Source organism: Erythrolamprus reginae, chromosome 3, assembly GCF_031021105.1.
Source record: "Erythrolamprus reginae isolate rEryReg1 chromosome 3, rEryReg1.hap1, whole genome shotgun sequence".
NCBI classification, from domain to species: domain Eukaryota; kingdom Metazoa; phylum Chordata; class Lepidosauria; order Squamata; family Dipsadidae; genus Erythrolamprus; species Erythrolamprus reginae.
In genome coordinates, this window is record NC_091952.1 from 86,597,912 (window position 1) to 86,619,228 (window position 21,317).

At 39.3% G+C, this 21,317-nt stretch overlaps 1 protein-coding gene across 2 annotated transcripts in view; it reads right to left on the reverse strand.

The window, feature by feature from the left end:
- Positions 1–3,359: 3,359 nt before the first annotated feature.
- The window catches only part of WLS (Wnt ligand secretion mediator), a 48,022-nt gene continuing 30,064 nt past the window's right edge, over positions 3,360–21,317 (reverse strand). For both annotated transcript variants that reach the window (XM_070746133.1, XM_070746135.1), the window contains exons 4-12: positions 20,458–20,619; positions 16,864–17,000; positions 15,026–15,194; positions 14,008–14,105; positions 12,955–13,018; positions 10,467–10,610; positions 6,480–6,563; positions 5,929–6,082; positions 3,360–4,340 (exon numbers count right to left, since the gene is read on the reverse strand). In XM_070746133.1, the coding sequence (XP_070602234.1) occupies positions 4,231–4,340; positions 5,929–6,082; positions 6,480–6,563; positions 10,467–10,610; positions 12,955–13,018; positions 14,008–14,105; positions 15,026–15,194; positions 16,864–17,000; positions 20,458–20,619 (1,122 nt within the window). In that variant the 3' untranslated portion in view covers positions 3,360–4,230. The remainder of the gene's footprint in view (positions 4,341–5,928; positions 6,083–6,479; positions 6,564–10,466; positions 10,611–12,954; positions 13,019–14,007; positions 14,106–15,025; positions 15,195–16,863; positions 17,001–20,457; positions 20,620–21,317) is intronic.

Sequence of the window (21,317 nt, forward strand, 5' to 3'; positions counted from 1 at the left end):
AACATGTAGAATCCTACCATAACTCTTCCATACATCTCCATAGAATGACAATTGACAAAATTATATGCCTTGAAGATGGTGCACTAAAAAGAGAAAAACATTTATTTAATGGGATTTAACAAGGATTGGATTAGAAATTAATAAAATAATTAAAATAGAGCTACTCCTCGTACCTTTGCTCTGGGGCAAGAAAATATAACTAACAATAAAACCTAATGCTATTTTGGACATGACACGAAGGGAAGAAGACATTGTAATAGATCCTTGTGATTTAAAAAATGACTTACAAATTTAAAAATTAACAATTAAAAAAGGCTAATACAATTTATGGTATCTAAATATTCAAACTGATGACACAAATATGACCTTCAGGAACTCAAAACTTCAGTAATTGGCAGACCTGATGAAATGATGTGCAAAGAGTCACAAAGAGTTGGAAGCAACTGAACAACCAAAGTCATAAATTTACATTTTCTGGGTACAAATAGTTTTAGGAAATATAATAGTGAAGAATAGAATAGTCCCAGGAGAAGGGCGGCATAGAACTCTGATTAATAAATAATAAAAAACACCATTGGTCCTTCTCCCATGTGCCATCTTCTGCCTTGTCAATCATGGGGGCACACAGAGGCAATGCTGGGATGGTTCAAAGGCCCACTTCCCCCATAAGGGACCTCTTCCTCTAGCCTTGGGACAGGTATCACTTCCTACCCTGCCACCCATCACACTTCGGGGATACCCAGGCAGGCACTGTGTGTTGTGTCTGGTAGTGGGCAGGAAAACCTCTCTCTCTTTCTGCTGGGTCTGCTGGCGAAATAGAAATTGAGTGGGCAAAGGTCTTCATGTGGATATCATTCACCCAAGACACCTTGGCACCACAGCCTTTCTAACTGGCTAGCTGAGGTGCTGGCAGGCTACAACTACAGCTGGAAACCATCCCCCTCCGTACACAAAGGATGGTGAGTAGGCAGTGGCCTACAGTTTCCGGCTATAGCTGCCCTGCCCACTGCCTTGCCACATCTCATCCTGCTACATTATCCTCACCCACAAGAGATTGCTGGTTTCCCTCCCTACTCCTGCTTGCCCCCCACAGGCACCACCCATGTGACCCATGTCAAGCTGCCCACGCTCTGGGCTGTGCCCGGTTGGCTGCTACCACTGGTCATACCCTCCCTCCTCCAGCCCCAGGAGAAGAAACATTGATCTGGCCTTCAATGAAATTGATTTTAACACCCTGGTCTAATAAATCTAGAATACATTGTATAGCTCATGGAAGTTCCGAAACATAATACTATTTTTCATAGATCCATTGATATACATGTGAAGACCTTTGCCCACTCAATTTCTATTTCCAATTCTATTTTTGTTACAAAAGAGGGAGCAAAGAAAAAGTGTCCATCCTCATACCACTTCTTGAAATTGCCTAACATGGGAAGTGTTTATATGAAAGCTATAATCTCTAACAGGGGTGGGTTCCTCCAAGTTCAGACCAGATCGCCCAAACCATTAGTGACTCACTGGTAACAAGATGATGACGTCATGGATCCAGTTTGGGGGGTGCTGGTCCATGGGCACCGCCATCATTTTTGGGGAATTTTTGCCGAACGTCTCTGTGTTTGGATGGCTTTTCCTCTTCTGCTGCTTGAAAAAAAGCCTTCCTGCCCGGGGTTAGTAGAAACCTTTATTTCTTTGCCCGAAGCACAGCTGATCAGCTTCTCAGCTGTGTTTCGGGCTAACTCTGAGCATGCATAGAAGTGAAATCATGTGAGATGATGCACGGAGCAAGACCGTACATGCAAAACATGATGCGAACCGTTAGCAAAGATAAGTGTAATGCACTCCTGATCTCCAAGCATTATCCTCTACATGCTCAACATTACAATAAACAAGGACAAAAATTACTAATACTGATTTCCATGATCCAAATAGAACTCCTTTCTGAGATTATTCTGTACGTTAACTCCAGATAGCATTGCTCCAATTTTTCCAATGTACAGTGGTACCTCCATTCTCGACCACAATTCGTTCCAGAAGTGTGGTCGAGAACCGATTTGGTCGAATACCGAATTAATTTATCCCATAGGAAATAATGGAAATGGATTTAATTGGTTCCCAGCCCCTGTTGACTTGCTGGGAACCAATTAGCCGCCCCGAGTCTGCGGAGAGGGGCGGCATACAAATCTAAATAATAAATAAATAAATAATAATAAATTAAATCTATTTTATTTCCTATGGGATAAAAATCTGAGGAGCTCTACCGCTCCAAGCTGTAGGAAAGGTGGGGGTGGCTGCAATACCGGCAGCTTTGCGGGGTTCCTTTCCTCAGTTGTTCGTCTTATTACCTGTAGGCAGCTGTACCAACTTTCTCCTTCCCGGCGGCAGTGGCGGGGGCTTCCCTTCGAGGAGCAGCAGTGCCGGGAACGTCACGTAATGAAGGGAAGCCTCTGGAGCGGCGGCAACTGCTGAGATGGCTCTGGCGGCTTCCCTTCATCACGTGACGTTCCCGGTGCTGCTGCTCCTCGAAGGGAAGCCGTCGCCGCCGGCGGGAAGGGGAAAGTTGGTGCAGCTGCCTGCAGGTAACAAGACGAAGCACTGAGGAAAGGAACCCCCCCGAAGCTGCCGGTATTGCAGCCGCCCCCACCCTTCCTGCAGCTTGGAACAGTTAAACTAAAGAGACTGGGAGGCTGTTAAGCGGGCGGCCAGAATGGGCATGTCGGATTCCGACTCCCATTCCGTCTCACCCCGTCCATTCAGATCTTGTGGCAGCTGCTTTGCCAAATTGCCCTGGGACTCATTGGACTCAGCCCCCACCCCATGTTGCAGAGAGGGGTGTAACATGCAGGAGGCATAGACATCGGCCATTTTCTGTGGCTGTACGGTATCCGAATTTTTGTTCGGATACCAAAGCAAATTTTTGCCAAAAATTTTGTTCGGTATCCAAAATGTATGAAAACCAAGGTGTTCGAGAACCGAGGTACCACTGTACACAATTTTAACAGCATTGAATTACGTCTTTGAAGAGGGCTATGTAAAACAGAGGAGAGGAATAACATCTGTTCAGATATACCTTCCTGATTTTTTTGCTCCAAATGATAATTAAAGACATGTCATACTGTATTCATATTTTATTATTTTTGTTTCTTAGATATAGATTTTATTCCACTTGTTTATTTAAACCAGATTTTCAACTGTGAAGTTAGAGTAATTGTGGTTCACAAGAGCATTTGGTCTCCAATAGATGTCAGCATTATCCCAATTATGTTTACTATTTCTAAAGAAGCACAGTGATGATGACAGATTAAAATACAGCAGCAATATCCTTTTTTTTTTTTTTACAAATTTCAGCCAACAAAAAACAATGTATTTTTATACTTTATTTGTAGTACAAAAAAATGAACTACAGTGGTCCCCAGGGCTACTTAGAGCATTTTTTTTAAAAAGAAAGAAAAAGAAAAAAGAATTTAAAACACATACATACACGCTTGCACACCCCATTCAGTTCTATGGAATTATATAGAAGTAAACAATGATTCTTAAAATATATAAAAGGATATCTACATCAAAAAGACTTGTTAAGAGTTCAGGACACGTATCCATACATCAACAGAGGTTTCAAAATGTCCTCTTTTTGTACTCAACTTTAGAAAAGGCAGTGTTACACTAGACTATGAAAAAAAAGTCATGAACACATTCATTAAAGTATGTAAATATTGAACTGGCTACACATGATGCAAATAACTAAACTGGTTCCAGACATATGCACTGGGACTGTTGTATAAAACCTTGACATAGGAAGCATATAATGTATTCCAATTAGTTTCCCAAGAACATCCATAGCAGCAGCAGCCGGAGTGTTGGTAAGTAGTGAAATACACCCAAAGGTAAGGAGGAAATACTTATGGAGTAACCACTCCTCCCACCTCATTCCTGGTGCTAATACTTGGCACCAGTCTTTCCCAAACTGGTTAGTTTAGCTGGCTTTGGGAATTGTACACCCAACGTATTTGAGTTTGGGGACTATTGACCAAGATGAAGAATTAAAAGAATTCAAACTTGACAAAAGATTCTCCCCAGGAAAGATACATGGATAATAAGCATCCCATTAGTTCTTGCCAGATAGTCATTATTTTCTGCAAAACAGCCTTCAGATGATTCCAAACAAATCCTTGCAAGAAGATACTACCATCATGCTGTATAATTTGTATTTAGGCACAAGTAAAATTGTGCTCATTATTCCTGGGCCTCCTTGCGAGCCAGTTTGTAAACCTGGGTTGGTCCATCCACATGAGTGATGGTAGTCGTGAGCTGAAGTTCTTCTCCGGTATTAACTCCCAAGTCGCCTGAAAACATAAAATTGCATTTGAGATGAATGCATAACTGGGATAATGGGTTTATCGCAAAATTACCCCAGCATTTAGAAAGAAATAAGCAGATTCCAATGTAGAAGTTTCATAGAGCCGAGGTAGCACAGTGAGTAGGGTGCAGTACTGCAGGCCACTGAAGCTGACTATAGATCTGCAGGTCAGCGGTTCAAATCTCATCACCGCCTCAAGGTTGACTCAGCCTTCCATCCTTCCGAGGTGGATAAAATGAGGACCAGGGTTGTGGGGGCAATAGGCTGGCTCTGCTAAAAAGTGCTATTGCTAACATGTTGTACTTCTCCACTTTGTGCAATTCTACATGCATCTACATATTTCAGTAACAATTCAGTAACAGTCTCTCTAACAACAAGCAGTGGTGGTGGGGTGGGAAGCAAACAAATTGAAATCCAATTGCCCTGCATTTATTTTTTAATAAAAATAAATGTTGGCAATAGGATGGTTATTTATCTATCTATCTATCTATCTATCTATCTATCTATCTATCTATCTATCTATCTATCTATCTATCTATCTATCTATCTATCTATCTATCTATCTAACTAACTAACTAACTAACTAACTAACTAACTAACTAACTAACTTCAATTGAATAAGTGTGTCTAAATCTCAGGGTGTATAGGATCTGAGAATCATCTTTCCATTAATTCAGGATCTAGTACAAGATTTATTTTGATTCAGGATTATGCAACAAGCTGTTATAGTTGGGCTGTACCAAGTGTAATCAAAATGGGGGGGAAGGAATCAATTCTCAGGTTGAGCCAGAAATTTCTTTTCCATTCTTTCCTTAGTAGGTGTTTCCACAATCTAAATTTCCTTTAACCTTTTCAAAAACCTCTTAAGACTTCACTGTTCTCCCAAGACCAGGGGTCAGGAAAGTAGCTGAACCTATTAAGTAACCTGTTATCTTTTGCTTTTTTAAAATTACTTTTATTGTTATATTGTTTGCAGCTCAGAACCTGCGAAATGGATGGCCCTAAAATTCAAATTAAATAACCACACTAACTTGGAGTATTTATTAGCAGTTAAAACCCATAATCAAAAAAACTATGCGTATACAGTGTTCCCTCGATTTTCGCGGGGGATGCGTTCCGAGACTGTCCGCGAAAGTCGAATTTCCACGAAGTAGAGATGCGGAAGTAAATACACTATTTTTGGCTATGAACAGTATCACAAGCCTTCCCTTAACACTTTAAACCCCTAAATTGCGATTTCCAATTCCCTTAGCAACCATTTAGATTATTACTCACCATGTTTCTTTATTAAAGTTTATTTAAAAAAATATTTATTAAATGCAGACAAAAGTTTGCTGATGACATATAACATCATCGGGCAGGAAAAACCGTGGTATAGGGGGGAAAACCGCAAAGTATTTTTTAATTAATATTTTTGAAAAACCGTGGTATAGACTTTTTGCGAAGTTCGAACCCGCGAAAATCGAGGGAACACTGTAATGCTAGGGACCTTCTAAGCATGCTGAAGTCCTAATTGACTGATTAGTTGGAACTGCAGTGCAACTGAATCACAACTGCAGGAAAGGGCATCTCACCGTTTGACTGATCTTCACCGTAATTTTTATGGGAAGGTGCATAGAGGAACATCAGGGCAAAGACATAAAGGTTCCACATTCCATAAATCCCCGTGAAAAAGGCACTGTTCCAATGAAATGTAAGGTCGCCCCATTTCCAGTGACCTTCAGACACCTAAACAGGAGAAAAAGTTGTTATATATCCAGCAGTGTAGACATAAGCATCGATTTAGCCCAAACAAACAAAGTCAAGCAAAGTCAATGATTTTCATCTGCAGTAGAGAGGCTCTCCCTCCCAAAAAACACATCTATTTCTGGCCTTCACTCCAGTGCATGGCTTTAATGTAATGTTCTCCTATCTGCACTGAGCCAACAACAAGAAAAACAGCTGGGTTTAATGTTAAACCAGGGAAATAAATCTATGAGGCTTTCTCTTTTCCCTCAGTTATGAAATGATGATATGAAAAGATCCCTTGTTGATACGTTGCCTCAGGATATAAAAAAACAAAGCAGCAGAACACATTTCTATTAGATAGCAATAATTTTCCCCGTAGTCATTTTAGATTTCTCACCTGACTGAAAATGAAAAATATTACTGTCATGGCAGCGCAAGCTAATGTGATCAGCATCAAGAACTTGAACCGAAAAATCAGCCCCTGTAAGAAAGAGAAGCAAATTTAATCGGGGATAGAGAAACAACGGAAAAATATTGAAATATTGCAAATCGAAGATTCCGAAGAAGAAAATTCTATATAGTAAGGGGAAGACGTCCCGGAGGGTTTAGGGGTGATTCTCATCTCTATTTCTTCAAGCCATTGAGGCAGTGCTCTTTGGAGACATTTCTGCAGTTATACAGCCTGCATCACCTCGTGCTAATTTAATTAGTATAGCTTTTTATATTGCACCTGATGCCAATGTCAGCATGGCGTTTTCTAAGCCAGTGTTTCCCAATCTTAGCAAAAGGGGCATACATAAGTGCACTGGTGTGCCTTTCGTCCCCTGTCCAATTGACTTTCCTTTCTCTCACTTATCATATATATTTTCTTTCTTTCATATATCCTCTCCTCTAAGTTCACTTTACCCTTATATATATTAGTACATGTCTATTTTTCCCCCTATGTATTTGTGTATTGGACAAATGAATAAATAAAATAAATAAAATAAACTTGAAGATATTTGGACTTCAACTCCCAGAATTCCCCAGCCAGCGAATGCTGTTCTAAGCTATATGACATCATCTCCAAGCAGCAGCAAAAGTCATCCAGAGGGCGCTCTTGTCGTGGCTGAGGACTTCAATCAAGCCTGTCTAAATATGTACAGTTCTCCACCACAGGGAAGAACAGACTGTGTGTACTCTAACCTGAAACAGGCATACAAAGCAATCCCCCTCCCCCACTTGGGTACATCCAATGATCTTTCACTCCTGTTATGCCCGAAGTACAGTATGTCCCTCTCAGGAACAGAACCCAGTCAGACATGAAAATGGTTAAATCCTGACCAGTGTTGTGGCCCCCCAGTGGCCCATGCAGCTAATAGCAGATCCCATTCGAGAGGAGACCGACTTGGTGATATGTCAGTGGCCTGTGTAGCTGGCACCTGAGTTGGACAGTGAGGAGGCTGGCGAGGACTTGGTGTCAGACACATAGTTTCAGTTAGGCCCTTCAGGACCTCCAGCACCTCATAGCAGGTATGAGGAAAAAGAGACTTCTTCTTAATGCAAGAGCACGCAGAGCTGCTAAGAGGCAGGAATGGTTACTCTAGAGGAGGTCTCCTCAGGAGCATAGTTCCCTCTAAGCTGAGCAGTGAGCAATCGCTCACTTAAAAATCATCATCAACTCAGAGTTTTTCAAACCTGCCCAGAAGCCGAGAGGGAAAGAGTGAGAGGGAAGGAGAGAGAGAGGAAGAGAGGAAGAGAGAGAAACAGGTAGAAAAAAGAGAGGAAGGAAAAGAGAAAGAAAAAGAATGGGAGTAAGGAAGAGAGAAAGAAAATCAAAATCTAGTTTGAAACTAGCTCAACTATTTAAGTGGCATTTTGATATTGATAGAGTTGCCCTATTATGAGCTCACTGTTATAGACACACAGTACAGTATTTTATTTTGAAATTCTCTGAGGCAAAACAGGGTGGGTTTTTTGTTTGTTTGTTTATTTAATATTTCTGTGCCGCCCAGTCCCGAAGGGACTGCCGCTCAGACACTATACTTTTCCGCCCACCCCCCCAAAAAATTAGAGGGAACACTGCTCAGGAGTAAGACTTGGGATAGATTGGCCATTCCCCTAGTCTACTTAAGAACAGCAGAGGCAGCTGAAAGGCTGCAGGAAACAATGTTTTAGAATTGTGTATCCGTTGTGAGTGCCTGGTGTCTAGAAAATCTTCACTGTGTTTTTAGTGCTTTGGCTTGCTTATTGAGGATGACTTTCTAGCCATTTTGCCAACCCTTTGAGACTTTATGAGATAAGAAATAGTTGCATTGCTATAATTTAAGACTTTTTGAACTTATGAGAGCTGTTAATGAAGATTATTTAGCAGCTGAGTTTTTGCAAAAGATTGATTTTAGATTTGTGTTTGTGTGTCTCCACTACAAAGCCATTTATTAGTAGTAGTTTATTGATTAAATTAGGTTAATCCAAACTGGATTTCCTACATTCTTAACTGGGGCAGAACAGCCAGTGGGTGCTCATAATAATAATAATAATAATAATAATAATAATAATAATAATAATAATAATAATAATAATATTTATTATATTTGTATGCCGCCCCTCTCTCAAGTCAGCTGCAGGACTGTTTTAAAACCACTGAGTAGAGTGTATCATGACTTGCCTGAATACATGGATGCTGTACTCTCTTACATCAAAGTGTGCACTGACAATGTAGCAATGGATAAGTGCATCAGAGTCTATAGGAATTGTAAATCCTGAATGACTGTTGTGGTACGGACACTTTTGAGAGCCCAGGATTCTGCCTTTTAAGATAGGGGACAGTGATATATATATATAGATAGAGAGGCCAGGGCAAACCTTAGAAGAGGCATTAAGATGCAAAACAACAATACAAACATAAGGTGCAAAACCATCTAGCAGATAACAACCCAAAGCAAGTGTGGCAGGGACTGCAGCACTTAACTAATTATAAGGGCAACATGAGGAACACGGTCAACGTTGATGCCTTGTAGGTAAAGGAGTTGAACACCTTCGCCCGCTACTATTCTGCCGGCGTGTCCCAACCACCCGTAATTACAGGGTAATTAGTCCAGAAAGACACACACCACACAATAGAAGGAAAACCCAAAAGGCTTTATCAACAGAAAAACAGAAACAGCTCCCTTTTAAAATGTAAAGGGATTTTCTGGTACATACTAGGCACAGGTTAAATGCAATCCAATTTCTCACCCAATAACTGGGAAATTGAGTCCAAATCTAAAGTCCAGAAAGTCAACACACAATCTTGAACAGCAAAAAACACGATCTTGACGAAACTATGAATCAGATAAACTGCCATGTGGCTAAACCATCAGGCTGCTCTTTTATCTGTAGCACTAATTACAGCAGCCCCACCCAACCACAGGTGGCCTCACTTATCTCCTGTAATAATCCTTCAGTTGTTCTCTTCGATGCATCTCTCTACGCATGCGTGGTTGTGTCATAGGTTCTTGTTCAGAATCCATGGATGATAAGGATGATTGATCTCCTCCTGGGCTGTCTGCCAAACTCCCCTCTTCCAAGTCACCCCCACCTTCTTCTTCTTCTGAGGAAACTTCACTACCTGACTCTGTCGGCAATAAAACAGGCCTATGACATGTTGATGTTTCCCCTGCATCCACCTCCACATTACTTGGAGCAGGAGCTGGGCCAGAGCCAACCACAACAGCTACGAGATAAAAAGACCAGATCCCATAGCCTTTGCCCACCAGCCTTCTGATTCTCAGTCATTCACTCTTTACAAATACCAAGTGAGAGCTGTATTGAAGGCTGTGAATCCTAGTAAAGCTGCAGGTCCATATGGGGCGCTGGGGATAGGGGGGTAAAGAATCGTGCCGATCAATTAGCAAGATTTCAGAAATGTCACTTTGGGAAATGGTGTATTCATGTCTTACTTACACCTCATCCTACTGGAGAGTCTCCATTATACCCAAATATCCTTTTCAGCCGTAGTGGTAAAAAAAGCATTTCACAGTAATTGGACTCATTTGGTTACCCATTTATTATGGAGGGCCAGATATATGAAGGGACTGTGTTTGCTCTCATCCTTGAGAAAAGCATCTCTCTCTACCCTATATACTCTCATATAGAAAAGAGACTGTTTCCTTTTACACAGTCCTAGAGGGGGCACAGCTCAAGGCAAGGCTTTAGGGGCAAAATTTCAGTTTACCAAAGCCATCAATGTTGAAGGGTTCCTAATGTAAATCCAGCCTATGAGATTTTGTTACGGTAGTAGGAATAATTTGTCCCTTGAACCAGATTGGGTTCCACACAATGGTCCTGCTGGAATGCCAACAGAAACTGACACTGTTTTCCTCAAAGTGACACAATTACCTTCAACATCTTATACATTCCTTACCTCATAATGAAGCCTGCGGGCTTTACTCATTGATGGCAGGCTGGACTGTTTGCCACTGATGTTTCTGAACACTTGAAATACCATAAAACACAGGAACAAGAAGTAGAGGCAGAGGCAGGTTCCAGCAACAATAATAAATGCCATCTTAAGTGGTAAGGTTAAGGTGGAAATAACAGTAGGTAGTTCATTTGACATTTTGCTTGCAAAAATCCTACTCTGTTCTTAAATGCAAACACAGCAAGAAATGTTGCTTTTGTCCCGCTTGATGTTTGCTAAAATAAACCTGATAACAAATATGTTGCTGTTCAGCAAGCTCATCGTGTTATTAATGTCTCCAATCATTTCTGCCCACCCAGTATATTCCAGCCAAGTGGGTGTGCTCCAGGACCCCTCCATTAAGCAATATCATGTATGTCCTAGGTAGCGTATCTGCTATGCCTCATCCAGATAAAGACAAAACCTTCCATTGATCCCAGGCCTGTTGTTTAAGGTCATTATTTTGTGTCGTGTATTTTCTTGTTTCTTGATTCATTTTAGTCTGGGTCTGTCTGAAGTTGTGTTTACAGCTGTTTTTAATGTTTTTATCCCCCTAGTTTTCTACAGTCCACATAGCTCAGTGGAGTTGGGCAATTAATAAATTTAAATAAATAAATACAATGGCTAAAACAGGGTTCTCCAAACTTGGCAACTTTAAGACTTGTGGACTTCAACTCCCAGAATTCTCATAGTATGAGCACTAGTCATAAAATTATTTTTTTCATCCCAATCATAACTTCAAACAGTTGCTATCCATGGCAGTTATTAAGCAAGTATTTTCTATAGATTCGGGGGGGGGGGGAAGGCTGAATTTAGGTACTAGATAATTTGATGGACATGGAAGATAGACGAAAAGGCTGGTATGTGCACCTTCATTAGACTGCTGACTTCTGAGCAAGAAGAAGAATATATTTAAGGGGATAAATAGAGGTTGTGGTTGAGCCTAATATTCCATGTTGCAATATTGACATTGATGGGGAAAGTGAATTTATCAAGTAGTAAAGATCAGGCATCATGAGAGAGGGTGTAGATAAGCCATTCAATTGGAAGGGGAGCTGGTACTTTGGTACCAGTTTTTGCTTCCGCTCTATGGTCTCATTCCCAAGCTCAATCTCTGGTGGCCTCAGGTTGATACAGAAAATTCCAGGTTCATCTATGATAAGATCTTGGTCACTGATGATCTGAAAGTAGATGAAGAGGCACACCTGGCAACTAACATTACTAAAACCTGGTTGCAATAAGGATAGCAATGTCACTCACATAGAATTCTGCCTTTCTGGATTTCAAACTGCCCAAGGAGCTGCTGATACAGTTCTACAGGGGAATCATTGAGTCTGTCATCTGCACCTCTATAACTGTCTGGTTTGGTGCTGCAACCCAACAGGACCGACACAGACTTCAGAGGATAATCAGAACTGCAGAAAAAACAATTGCTGCCAACCTGCCTTCCATTGAGGACCTGTATATTGCACAAGTCAAAAAGAGGCCGGGGAAAATATTTACTGACCCCTCACATCCTGGACATAAACTGTTTCAACTCCTACCCTCAAAATGTCGCTACAGAGCACTGCACACCAAGACAACTAGACACAAGAGCAGTTTTCCCCCCAAACGCCATCACTCTACTAAACAAATAATTCCCTCAACACTGTCAGACTTTTTACTAAGTCTGCACTACTATTCTACTAGTTTTTCTCATCATTCCTATCATCCTTTTCCTCCCACTTAGGACTGTATGACTGTAACTTGTTGCTTGTATCCTAAGATTTTTATTAATATTGTTTCCTCATTGCTTATTTGACCCCTATGACAATCATTAAGTGTTGTACCACATAATTCTTGACATGTATCTTTTTCTTTTATGTACGCTGAGAGCATATGCACCAAGACAAATTCCTTGTGTGTCCAATCACACTTGGCCAATAAAATTCTATTCTATTCTATTCTATGACTTATAAGCAACTTTGATGCCAAACCAGCAGGTGGAAGCACTGATCTATAGAATTGCCTATGACCATGACATCTACCTGAGAGATATTGGTCTTAAATGTTCTGTTGGATCATGGAGAGAGTTTTGGGACCATACCCAAGTCCTCATCGTTTGGTGTTAGGTGGTTTCAGCTTCCATTTCCTAATGTCTTATTCTGGAAAGGTATAAACCCAAGGTCAATCCTATGCCATGATGGTAAGGGAAGAAACGTAATGCTGCCTTTAATTAATGTTACAATACTTGATCTAATGATATCCACAGAAAGTAAACCTTCTGTGGATCCTCCTGTCTATACATTACCTTAAATTCACGAAACCATTTCAAAGGATGCTTAAACTCTCCATGAAGTTTAAATGAAAAAAAAAAACCCTATCAGCTTATTAGCTTTACCTCACCAAATTTCAGGAGTTTGGGGACAGAGCACAGAAGATGGTTCTGAATGAACTAAAATGCAAAGGATACAGCCAACTCCGTGCCAACATCTGTAGCCCAGATGCTATAGAATGGATTTTTCAATTGCACTCCTCTGGAAAAGAAAATCAGTAGATCAAATTATACATACAGCACATGTAAAAATAATGAACTATTTGGGAAGACTAGAGGAACAATGTCTAAAGAGTCCTTGTGAGCTTTATGAAAGGGAGAAGTGACGTTCTTTTAATTGCTTTAAAAACTGTATTTCACTTCACAGAACTAGAACTGCGCTATTATTAATCTTCTCATAGTTCCAGTCACCCATCTCCTCCCACAAATGGTTGTATGACTGTTGCTTGTATCATTACAATTTATATTGACTGGTTTCTAATATGATTGGATTGTGTGTACCTGGACCAGCATCAGATGTTGTACCATATGATTCTTGACAAACTTATCTTTTCTTTTATGTACACTGAGCATATGCAGCATGACAAATTCCTTGTGTGTCCAATCACACTTGGCCAATAAAATTATTTCTATTCCTGTTCTATTCTATTCTACTCTATAAATGCTCAACTATCTATTTCCACAATATTCACATTGCAGATAAAAATAAAAGAATAGTTTTATTATTAACTTGAACCCTTTGTTTGTTTGTATGAAACAACCTGAGAAGGAACTATATACTACCAGAAACAATGAACCAAAAAATATAAGTCTTTACCCTTTTTCTCTGCAGTGACATAATGTGTGATGAGATATGATAAAATCCTGTGCTTCTCTGCTCTTATTCAAAGCTTATTGGTGTTATAACAGAAGAGAAGATTATTATGATGTTTACATTTACTTATGGGAAGAAAAAGATTTTTAAGCTGGGCACTACTCTCTTTAGTACTATCCAATAAGTTTGAAAATATACTTTCTTTTTACAAACATTTTCTTTGCACAAAAGAAACAAAATGTATATTTTATGAGTGTAATGGGCAGGCTCTATTATGGTCGTACATTGAGGACTGCCTGTACAATTTTTAAAAAATTTAAAATATCTTCAGTAAAGCTAAGTTACAAAAGCTGTGAAAAAGAAGGCATTCTAATTACCTCTCGCACATATCAAAGGCAAACAAACAGAAAGCGCCTACAGCTATTGGTCCAACTTGTTTCCAGTAGGCTGCAAAACGATTCCGTTCATTCTGATCCTAAAACAGATTAAATAAGAAAGTAATAAAATCATTATTAGATGAGACAAAATATATTGATTTCGCAGGTATACAGTGTTCCCTCGCTTTTCGCGGGGATGCGTTCCGAGACCGCCCGCGAAAGTTGAATTTCCACAAAGTAGAGATGCGGAAATAAATACACTATTTTTGGCTATGAACAGTATCACAAGCCTTCTCTTAACACTTTAAACCCCTAAATTGCAATTTCCCATTCGCTTAGCAACCATTCAGATTATTACTCACCACGTTTATTTGTTAAAGTTTATTAAAAAAATATTTATTAAAGGCAGACGAAAGTTTGGCGATGACATATGACGTCATCGGGTGGGAAAAACCGGGGTATAGGGAAAACCCCCGCAAAGTATTTTTTAATTAATATTTTTGAAAAACCGTGGTATAGACTTTCCGCTAAGTTTGAACCCGTGAAAATCGAGGGAACACTTTAATTAGAACAGGAACTCTAGCAATGGATTTGTCTTCTGAAATCATACTTTATATTAGAACGACAGTCAAGAAATGGACATGTCTTACTATACAATGTAAATTGTCCTCGGAGAGGGGCGGTATAGAAATCCAATAAATAAATAATAAATAAATAAATGTTCATGCTTTAGTAAAGTTAAATAAGACTATGGAATAACTCCGCATCCCCAGATCCAAACAGTATAAAATGATAGGACCTTTTAGCACTGTTTTATATAAAATCTTATTCCACTAAGAAATTTTTAATTTGACGTTCATTTTGATAATAAAGCTCTTCCTATCTTCATAACTTTCAGCTGGTTCTCATAATCCCCACCCAGCTCAATTCATGGGCTTATTTCCTGAGAATAACAGGAGCGCTAGAAAGTGGGGAATTACTTTGCAGAATATTCACAAACTCATGTGAGAGCACCTACCATCATATGCTCTCCACAGAAGATGATCCAAAAAGACAAGAGCATAGCATAGAAGATCCCTTGACGAATATCTCCAAAAAGCAGCATCCACGTCCAGTCAAAACCAATAGAAAACCACTCTACTGGAATGTTTATGAAAGTCATAGAGATTCCAAGGGTAAAGATTATCCTGAAACAAATAGTAAAATAGTATTTTCAAAAACTCTTCCATTTTCATCAGTTGTTCCAATAAGCTTTATGTAATATTCAGGTAAATGCCTCCTAAAAGGACCCCTGGCTCCACCTACTTGACATGCTACAAAGGCCGATACAAGCTTTGCACTGATGGAAACTGCACACCACCCCAAAATTTAGAGATACCAGGGATGGGACAGACACACCCAATATTCCTCCTGATTCTATATGTTTATTGTCTGTCTGTCTACCTGTTGTGATTCAGCCTGAGGCTCCTCAGGGACCGGCTGCGTCTCTGCTGGCTCCATGCCCGGAGGAGGAGGACAGTGAACAGGAGGGGGAAGAACAGGCAGACGGGGGAGAGGAAAGTCAGGAAGAGGAGGAGGGAGAGCAGCCTGAGAACCCCCAGAGGGTGGGCTCTCCCCAGCCAGTAGCCTGGACTCACTGGATGAGGAAGCACAGGCCATAATAGACATGAGACAGCGACGTGCTGCTCAGAGACGGGACCAATTAGAAAGGTATTTGTACCATTGAATTGGCAACAGCTGGGTTTGGGTGTGGTTCTCCTCAGCAGGGGTGAAAAAGGCAGGCCAGCCCTTACAGCCTTGTGGAGCGTTATCGAATGGAAGTCCTGTGACCCTGCTCTGTATCTCGGCGTCTCTGATCTTGGCTTGTGGCCTAGAAATCTGGAAGACTTGGGGGAGGCGTAAGTTTGTTATCTCCAGAGTTGTTTTTGACAGCAAGTATCCTGTCTTATTTCATGGCCTTCGTGAAACATCTGTGAAGTTCCAGCGTGTTCCTATTTGGAAGGACAGTTTTTTGTTACCTGTGTTTGCTTTGACTTATATAAACTGCCTTTGCTTTTTACCAGTGTGTCTGGCTTCTTTTTTGGGGTTGGTGTTGGCTTCTGGAGGGACCCAGACAGAACACTACCTATCTAGGACAATTCTAGCAATGGTATCAAACTGACTCAGTTTTTAAAACAGGAGTGTCAAACTCATGTCATCACAGTGATATCATGTGACCTATCAGAACTTCCCCCCATAAACTGGGCATGGCCTGCAGGCCACAAATTTGACAGCCCTGTTTTAAAACATTTCTCTGAATTCACATGAAAAGTTCACCTTAACTCTAGTTAGTAAAGTCTACCTGAAAAATAAATTAGTGCCTCAGTGCACCTGTCCACAGCTGGTAAATTTGTTGCCAACCACAAGTAGATGAATCTATAATGTGATAAGATTTTGAATGCTATAAGACAGATATCTTGTTATTTTTCAAATACAATATGTTGGCAAAACAAGTCATCAGGTTGGGAGAAAGCTGTTTTAGCTGTGCTACAAGATGAAGATAAAATAGGGTACCGCCAAATTTAGGAAGTGAATAGAGGGAGAATATGCTTCAATACAGGGGTCTTCCAGATGTCTTAAGATTACTAGCATCAGAATTCTTTAACATTGGAACTCAAGACAGTACATCTAGAGGACACCAGGCTATCCCAACCTACTTTATTACATGTTACACTTTAAATTAGTCAATCTTGATTTAGCAGAACTGTAAAATAAACTGGTAGCATGGGATCCTCAGCAATAACTGCCATTCCAACAACTACACAAGATTTGGTCTCCTCTTTCAAACAAGACAGAACTTTCATGATCATTGCTTACTTTTCCAGGAGCACAGGTGACCGTGTCATTTGCATGATCCGTCTCCAATACCAAACCAAGATGATGAAAATGCTGGGCGTAAGGAATGTTTTCATGGCAAACCAGACTTTTGTGAAGCCTCCATTTTGATGGATACCCTGAAAGTGAACTTAAGTTTCAGCGCTTGCATTTCTTCACATTGCTAATACCAATCCTAGTCTTGCAATGCTTCATTTGTTTAAACTACCATACCCTTCCCACTTATCCAAAAGATATTATTAAAAACAGGTTAAAACAACAAAGACAAATAATATAAACACACTATTTATATTAAAATATGCACTATACCAGTGATGGAGAACCTATGGCAGAGCCATACCAGAGGGCATGTGAGGCGTTGCCCTTTATCAGCTCCAGTGCGCATGTTAAGAAGGTCAACCTTATAAAGTATTAGGACCTTAAACTGCTAAATTTGAAATTTGACTAATAACAAACAAATTTCAAAAAACAGAAGAGAATACATGGTATTCTGCCGGCTTCCGGCAGGAGTCTTCAATTAAATGTAAAAGTAGCAAAAACAGACACACACACAGGACAAGGCAACAATAGTTTCTTTATCCAAAGAAAAATAGAAGAAAACCCCTCTTTTGAATTCAAAGGGCTCACTTGTAAAAACAAACAACTTGAATGCAGTGAAATAACAAAAACAACAAACTTAAGTCCATTAACCAGTAGCTGTGATTTCGTCACAGCTATTCCTTTTCAGACGTTGTAAACACACTATGATTTATGGTCAGAGTCCTGAAATCCAAACACGAGGTCCTGGAAAAATCTGGAACGGCAATGCAAACTCCACGAACTGATAATCTTCCACACTGCGAGGCCAGCACACTGCCCATTTTACAGCAGCCCTAATTACTTGAACCCCACCCAACCACAGGTGGACTCTATTATCTCCTGTAATATCTGCGAAGCTGTTCTCTTCTATGCATAGCTCTGCGCATGCGTGGGTCTATTAGAGATTCCTCATCAGAGTCTATCGAAGATAAGGAAGATAATGACTGGCATCTTCCTAGGCTGCATGCCAGGCCCCCCTCTGAAGGTCCCATCTCACAGACACTCCCTTCTTCAGAAGATAATTCATGCCCGAAGCTGTCGGCAGCAAAACAGGCCTGTGACATTTGGATGTTTCACCCACATCCACCCCCACAGTCCTTTTGGGCAGGAGCTGGGTCAGAGCTAACCACAACACATGGAAAGATACTCCTGAGGTGAGGAAAGGATCACTAAAAGGTCTACTGAAGGCTCAATAGTGGAGAAGCAACACAGACCGATGAAATACGTAGATCAAACATGAATGATATAAGAAGATATAAGACCCCAAGGGAGGAGTATGGGAGTTGCGCCAAGAATTCAATAAGAAATAAGATACGAAAACAGGCAAGAGATGAGGGATAGGTGTAGAATATTGTTTAATATAGGAGCTGTGCTATGAAAAATTAGTATAACGTTAGAAAACGAAATAGAATAAAATATAGATAGGCTGTAGGGAACAAGGTTCAACAGAATAGCTGGCTTATATGTTAAGTGTTAGATGCTTAAGTTCTGATACCAAAGTAACCTATATATGATAAAGCTGTATGCTCTTGTATGTTATGTTTTTGTTTGTATGGTTTCTGTTGTCTTTGTTTTTGTTGTTTTAAATGTAAATATTCAATAAAGATATTTTAATAAATAAATAAATAAATAAAAATTAGTATAGAGGTCATAACTAGACATGAAGAAAATGTTACTTTTTAACTTGGGAACTATTTTATTAATGATTAAAAAACAGAAGTAGAAGTTAGAAATTTAGAATCAGGGAAGATATGTAAACAAAGATGAAGTAATTGTAATTAAATAATGAATATTGAATAATTAGGATAAATAAACATTATTATTAATAGACTTGGAGGATAATTGTTATAAATGTGATGTTTACATGATGTTTATAATATCGGATATTATTGATTTGATTATAGACAAAACTGAACAGAACATTTAATTAAACAATGGAAAATTTTTAATAAGGGTAAGTGAAGACCATGGCGATTTGATTTTGAGAATAAGTCATAATTATTGTATGTATAAGATCTATTATGTATATTTCAAACAGATTGTACCCAGAAAGTACACTACTATTGTGAATATTGAAATTTTATGTGTAACAAAGAAAACTGCATAATAAAATAATAATAATTACAAAAAAACAACAACCCAGCGCAATTCTTTTTGGACCAATGTTATTTGGTTTCAGACGAGTGCTAGTATTCTCCAGTAGCTTCTGAATTGTCCTCAAAGAAAAAGCCACACAAATTGCAATCTGATTTTAAATGACACTAGTCACTTTTTGTAATTTTATGTAAAGAAAATAAATAAAAATGCAATCTAAGTATGCCCCTTTTATCACATCCCATATTCTTAATTTAGCTTCTTAGAAGATGAAGAAAAGAAAGCCATATTACTCTTGCTCTGTCTGCAGAATGTAATTCATAGTCAGGTGACAGACAGGTGCTGATAGTCTAGTAAAATGGCTGCTTGCTCCTGGAGGCATGGAGGAAGCGATTACCAGCAGAGCAAGTGAAAAATTAGTTAATTTCATGGGTGCAAAGAAGCATAATGGCTGAAGAGGCATCAAAAGGGAGAAAATCTGCAGGGAAATGGCAACTATGTACAGGGACAACATTCCACATTTCCAGCCACGGGACCTAGGGGAAGAGCCTTCTCTGTGGGGGGCCCGGCCCTCTGGAATCAGCTCCCCCCAGAGATTCGTACTGCCCCCACTCTCCTTGCCTTCCGAAAAAGTTTTAAAACTCATCTTTGCCGCCAGGCCTGGGGTTCCTAAGACCTTCCCCCCTGACTGATGAATACTTAGTTTGACTGCTGAATGAATGATATTGATAATTTTTAATTAGAATTTTAATTGTTTTTTAAGGTATAATTGGATTGTTGTTATTATTGTTTCCTGTTTTTCTGTACATGCTGTGAGCCGCCCCGAGTCCTCGGAGAGGGGCGGCATATCAATCCAATTAAATAAATAAATAAATAAATATTCTTTTCTTCTTTTTCTTTTCCCCCATGCCAAAGATCATGCACTTAATTCTATGTTTTAAAAAGTAATTATAGGAGGTAAGAGACAACATTTATTTTTGTTTTCTTTATAGTTAGCACAGCTGCATAAGATCCCGTAATCAATATAAAACATCCCCAATAATTACGTGCCAATTCTGTTTTGATTCTACTTCCCCAGCTACCAAATCTATTAGTTAAGAAGATTTTAAAACACTGTGGAACCATTCAAATGCTTCTTCTTTTGAATGGTAAGGAGCATCATATACTCATTTCCATGCTCACTTATTGAAACGAATTCTATTGTCCACATTTTTAATCTAGTTCTGGTAGAATCTAACCACAAAGAATGTAGAATAGTATGTGCCAATTAATTCCATATTCAGAAGTTTGGAACAGATCAACAAATATATGAAATTAATACAGATGTTTGGATTCTGTTAGGCTTGCAGCTTACGTGTATGCTTATACAGAGAATTAGTATAAAAAATATTAACAGATACTTACCACTAAACGGATATCCTTTATTTCACCAATTCCTACATTAATGCCTGCCTTTTCATTCACAGGAAGACGAATGTTGAGAAGATAGTATTTGTGAGCAACGGTTCCAATCTCCATGAATGGGAGAAAGTCACAATCGTAAAACTTCCCTTCGTGCTCTACAGTCTATTGAAAAACCAGACAAGAAAACAGTGTTATAAAGATCGAACTTATCCACTCATAAAATTGTTCTTCCTTTATAATGTATAGACATATACACTGTATTTTGGAAGTTGTAACTGCTTTCCTGGGATAGGTTCATATTTCACACCAAGCTAAGGAAAAAATAAACAAGTACTGTACAGTATATAGTTTTTCTTTTTGTGACTTTCAGTTTAATGGAACAAGTTCACATAAAAATGCCTACATTTTCTGAAATGGCAAACATTTTCTCCTCTAGTCCTAACCCCCACTTTAAAGTTATATGTTCTCCCAGCAAAATTGGCTGTCGAAGTAACTAAAGATGATATTTAGTTATATCATTAAGTTCAAAGAAAGTATAATTAAACACAGTAAAAAAATAAAATAAGAAGAACATTGAAACCTACATCTTACTAAAGCCAAACTATAACATTTGTTCACCCAAACCTGGAAGTGTGAAATAATTTATAATGTTAATGCTTTCCAGTAGCTATGCTATACTGTAGTCCACATATTGAAATTATAGACAGGTGAGTGGGGAATGTATGAACATCTATAGTGTGTGGCAAATGATTCTTGGTTGTGACTGTGAAAAACATTGTTGGAGTAAAGATTTTATTAGTTTTCCAGTGCTGGGTTATCAATAAAAGGGATACTTATATAGACTTACTAATCCTAGTAAG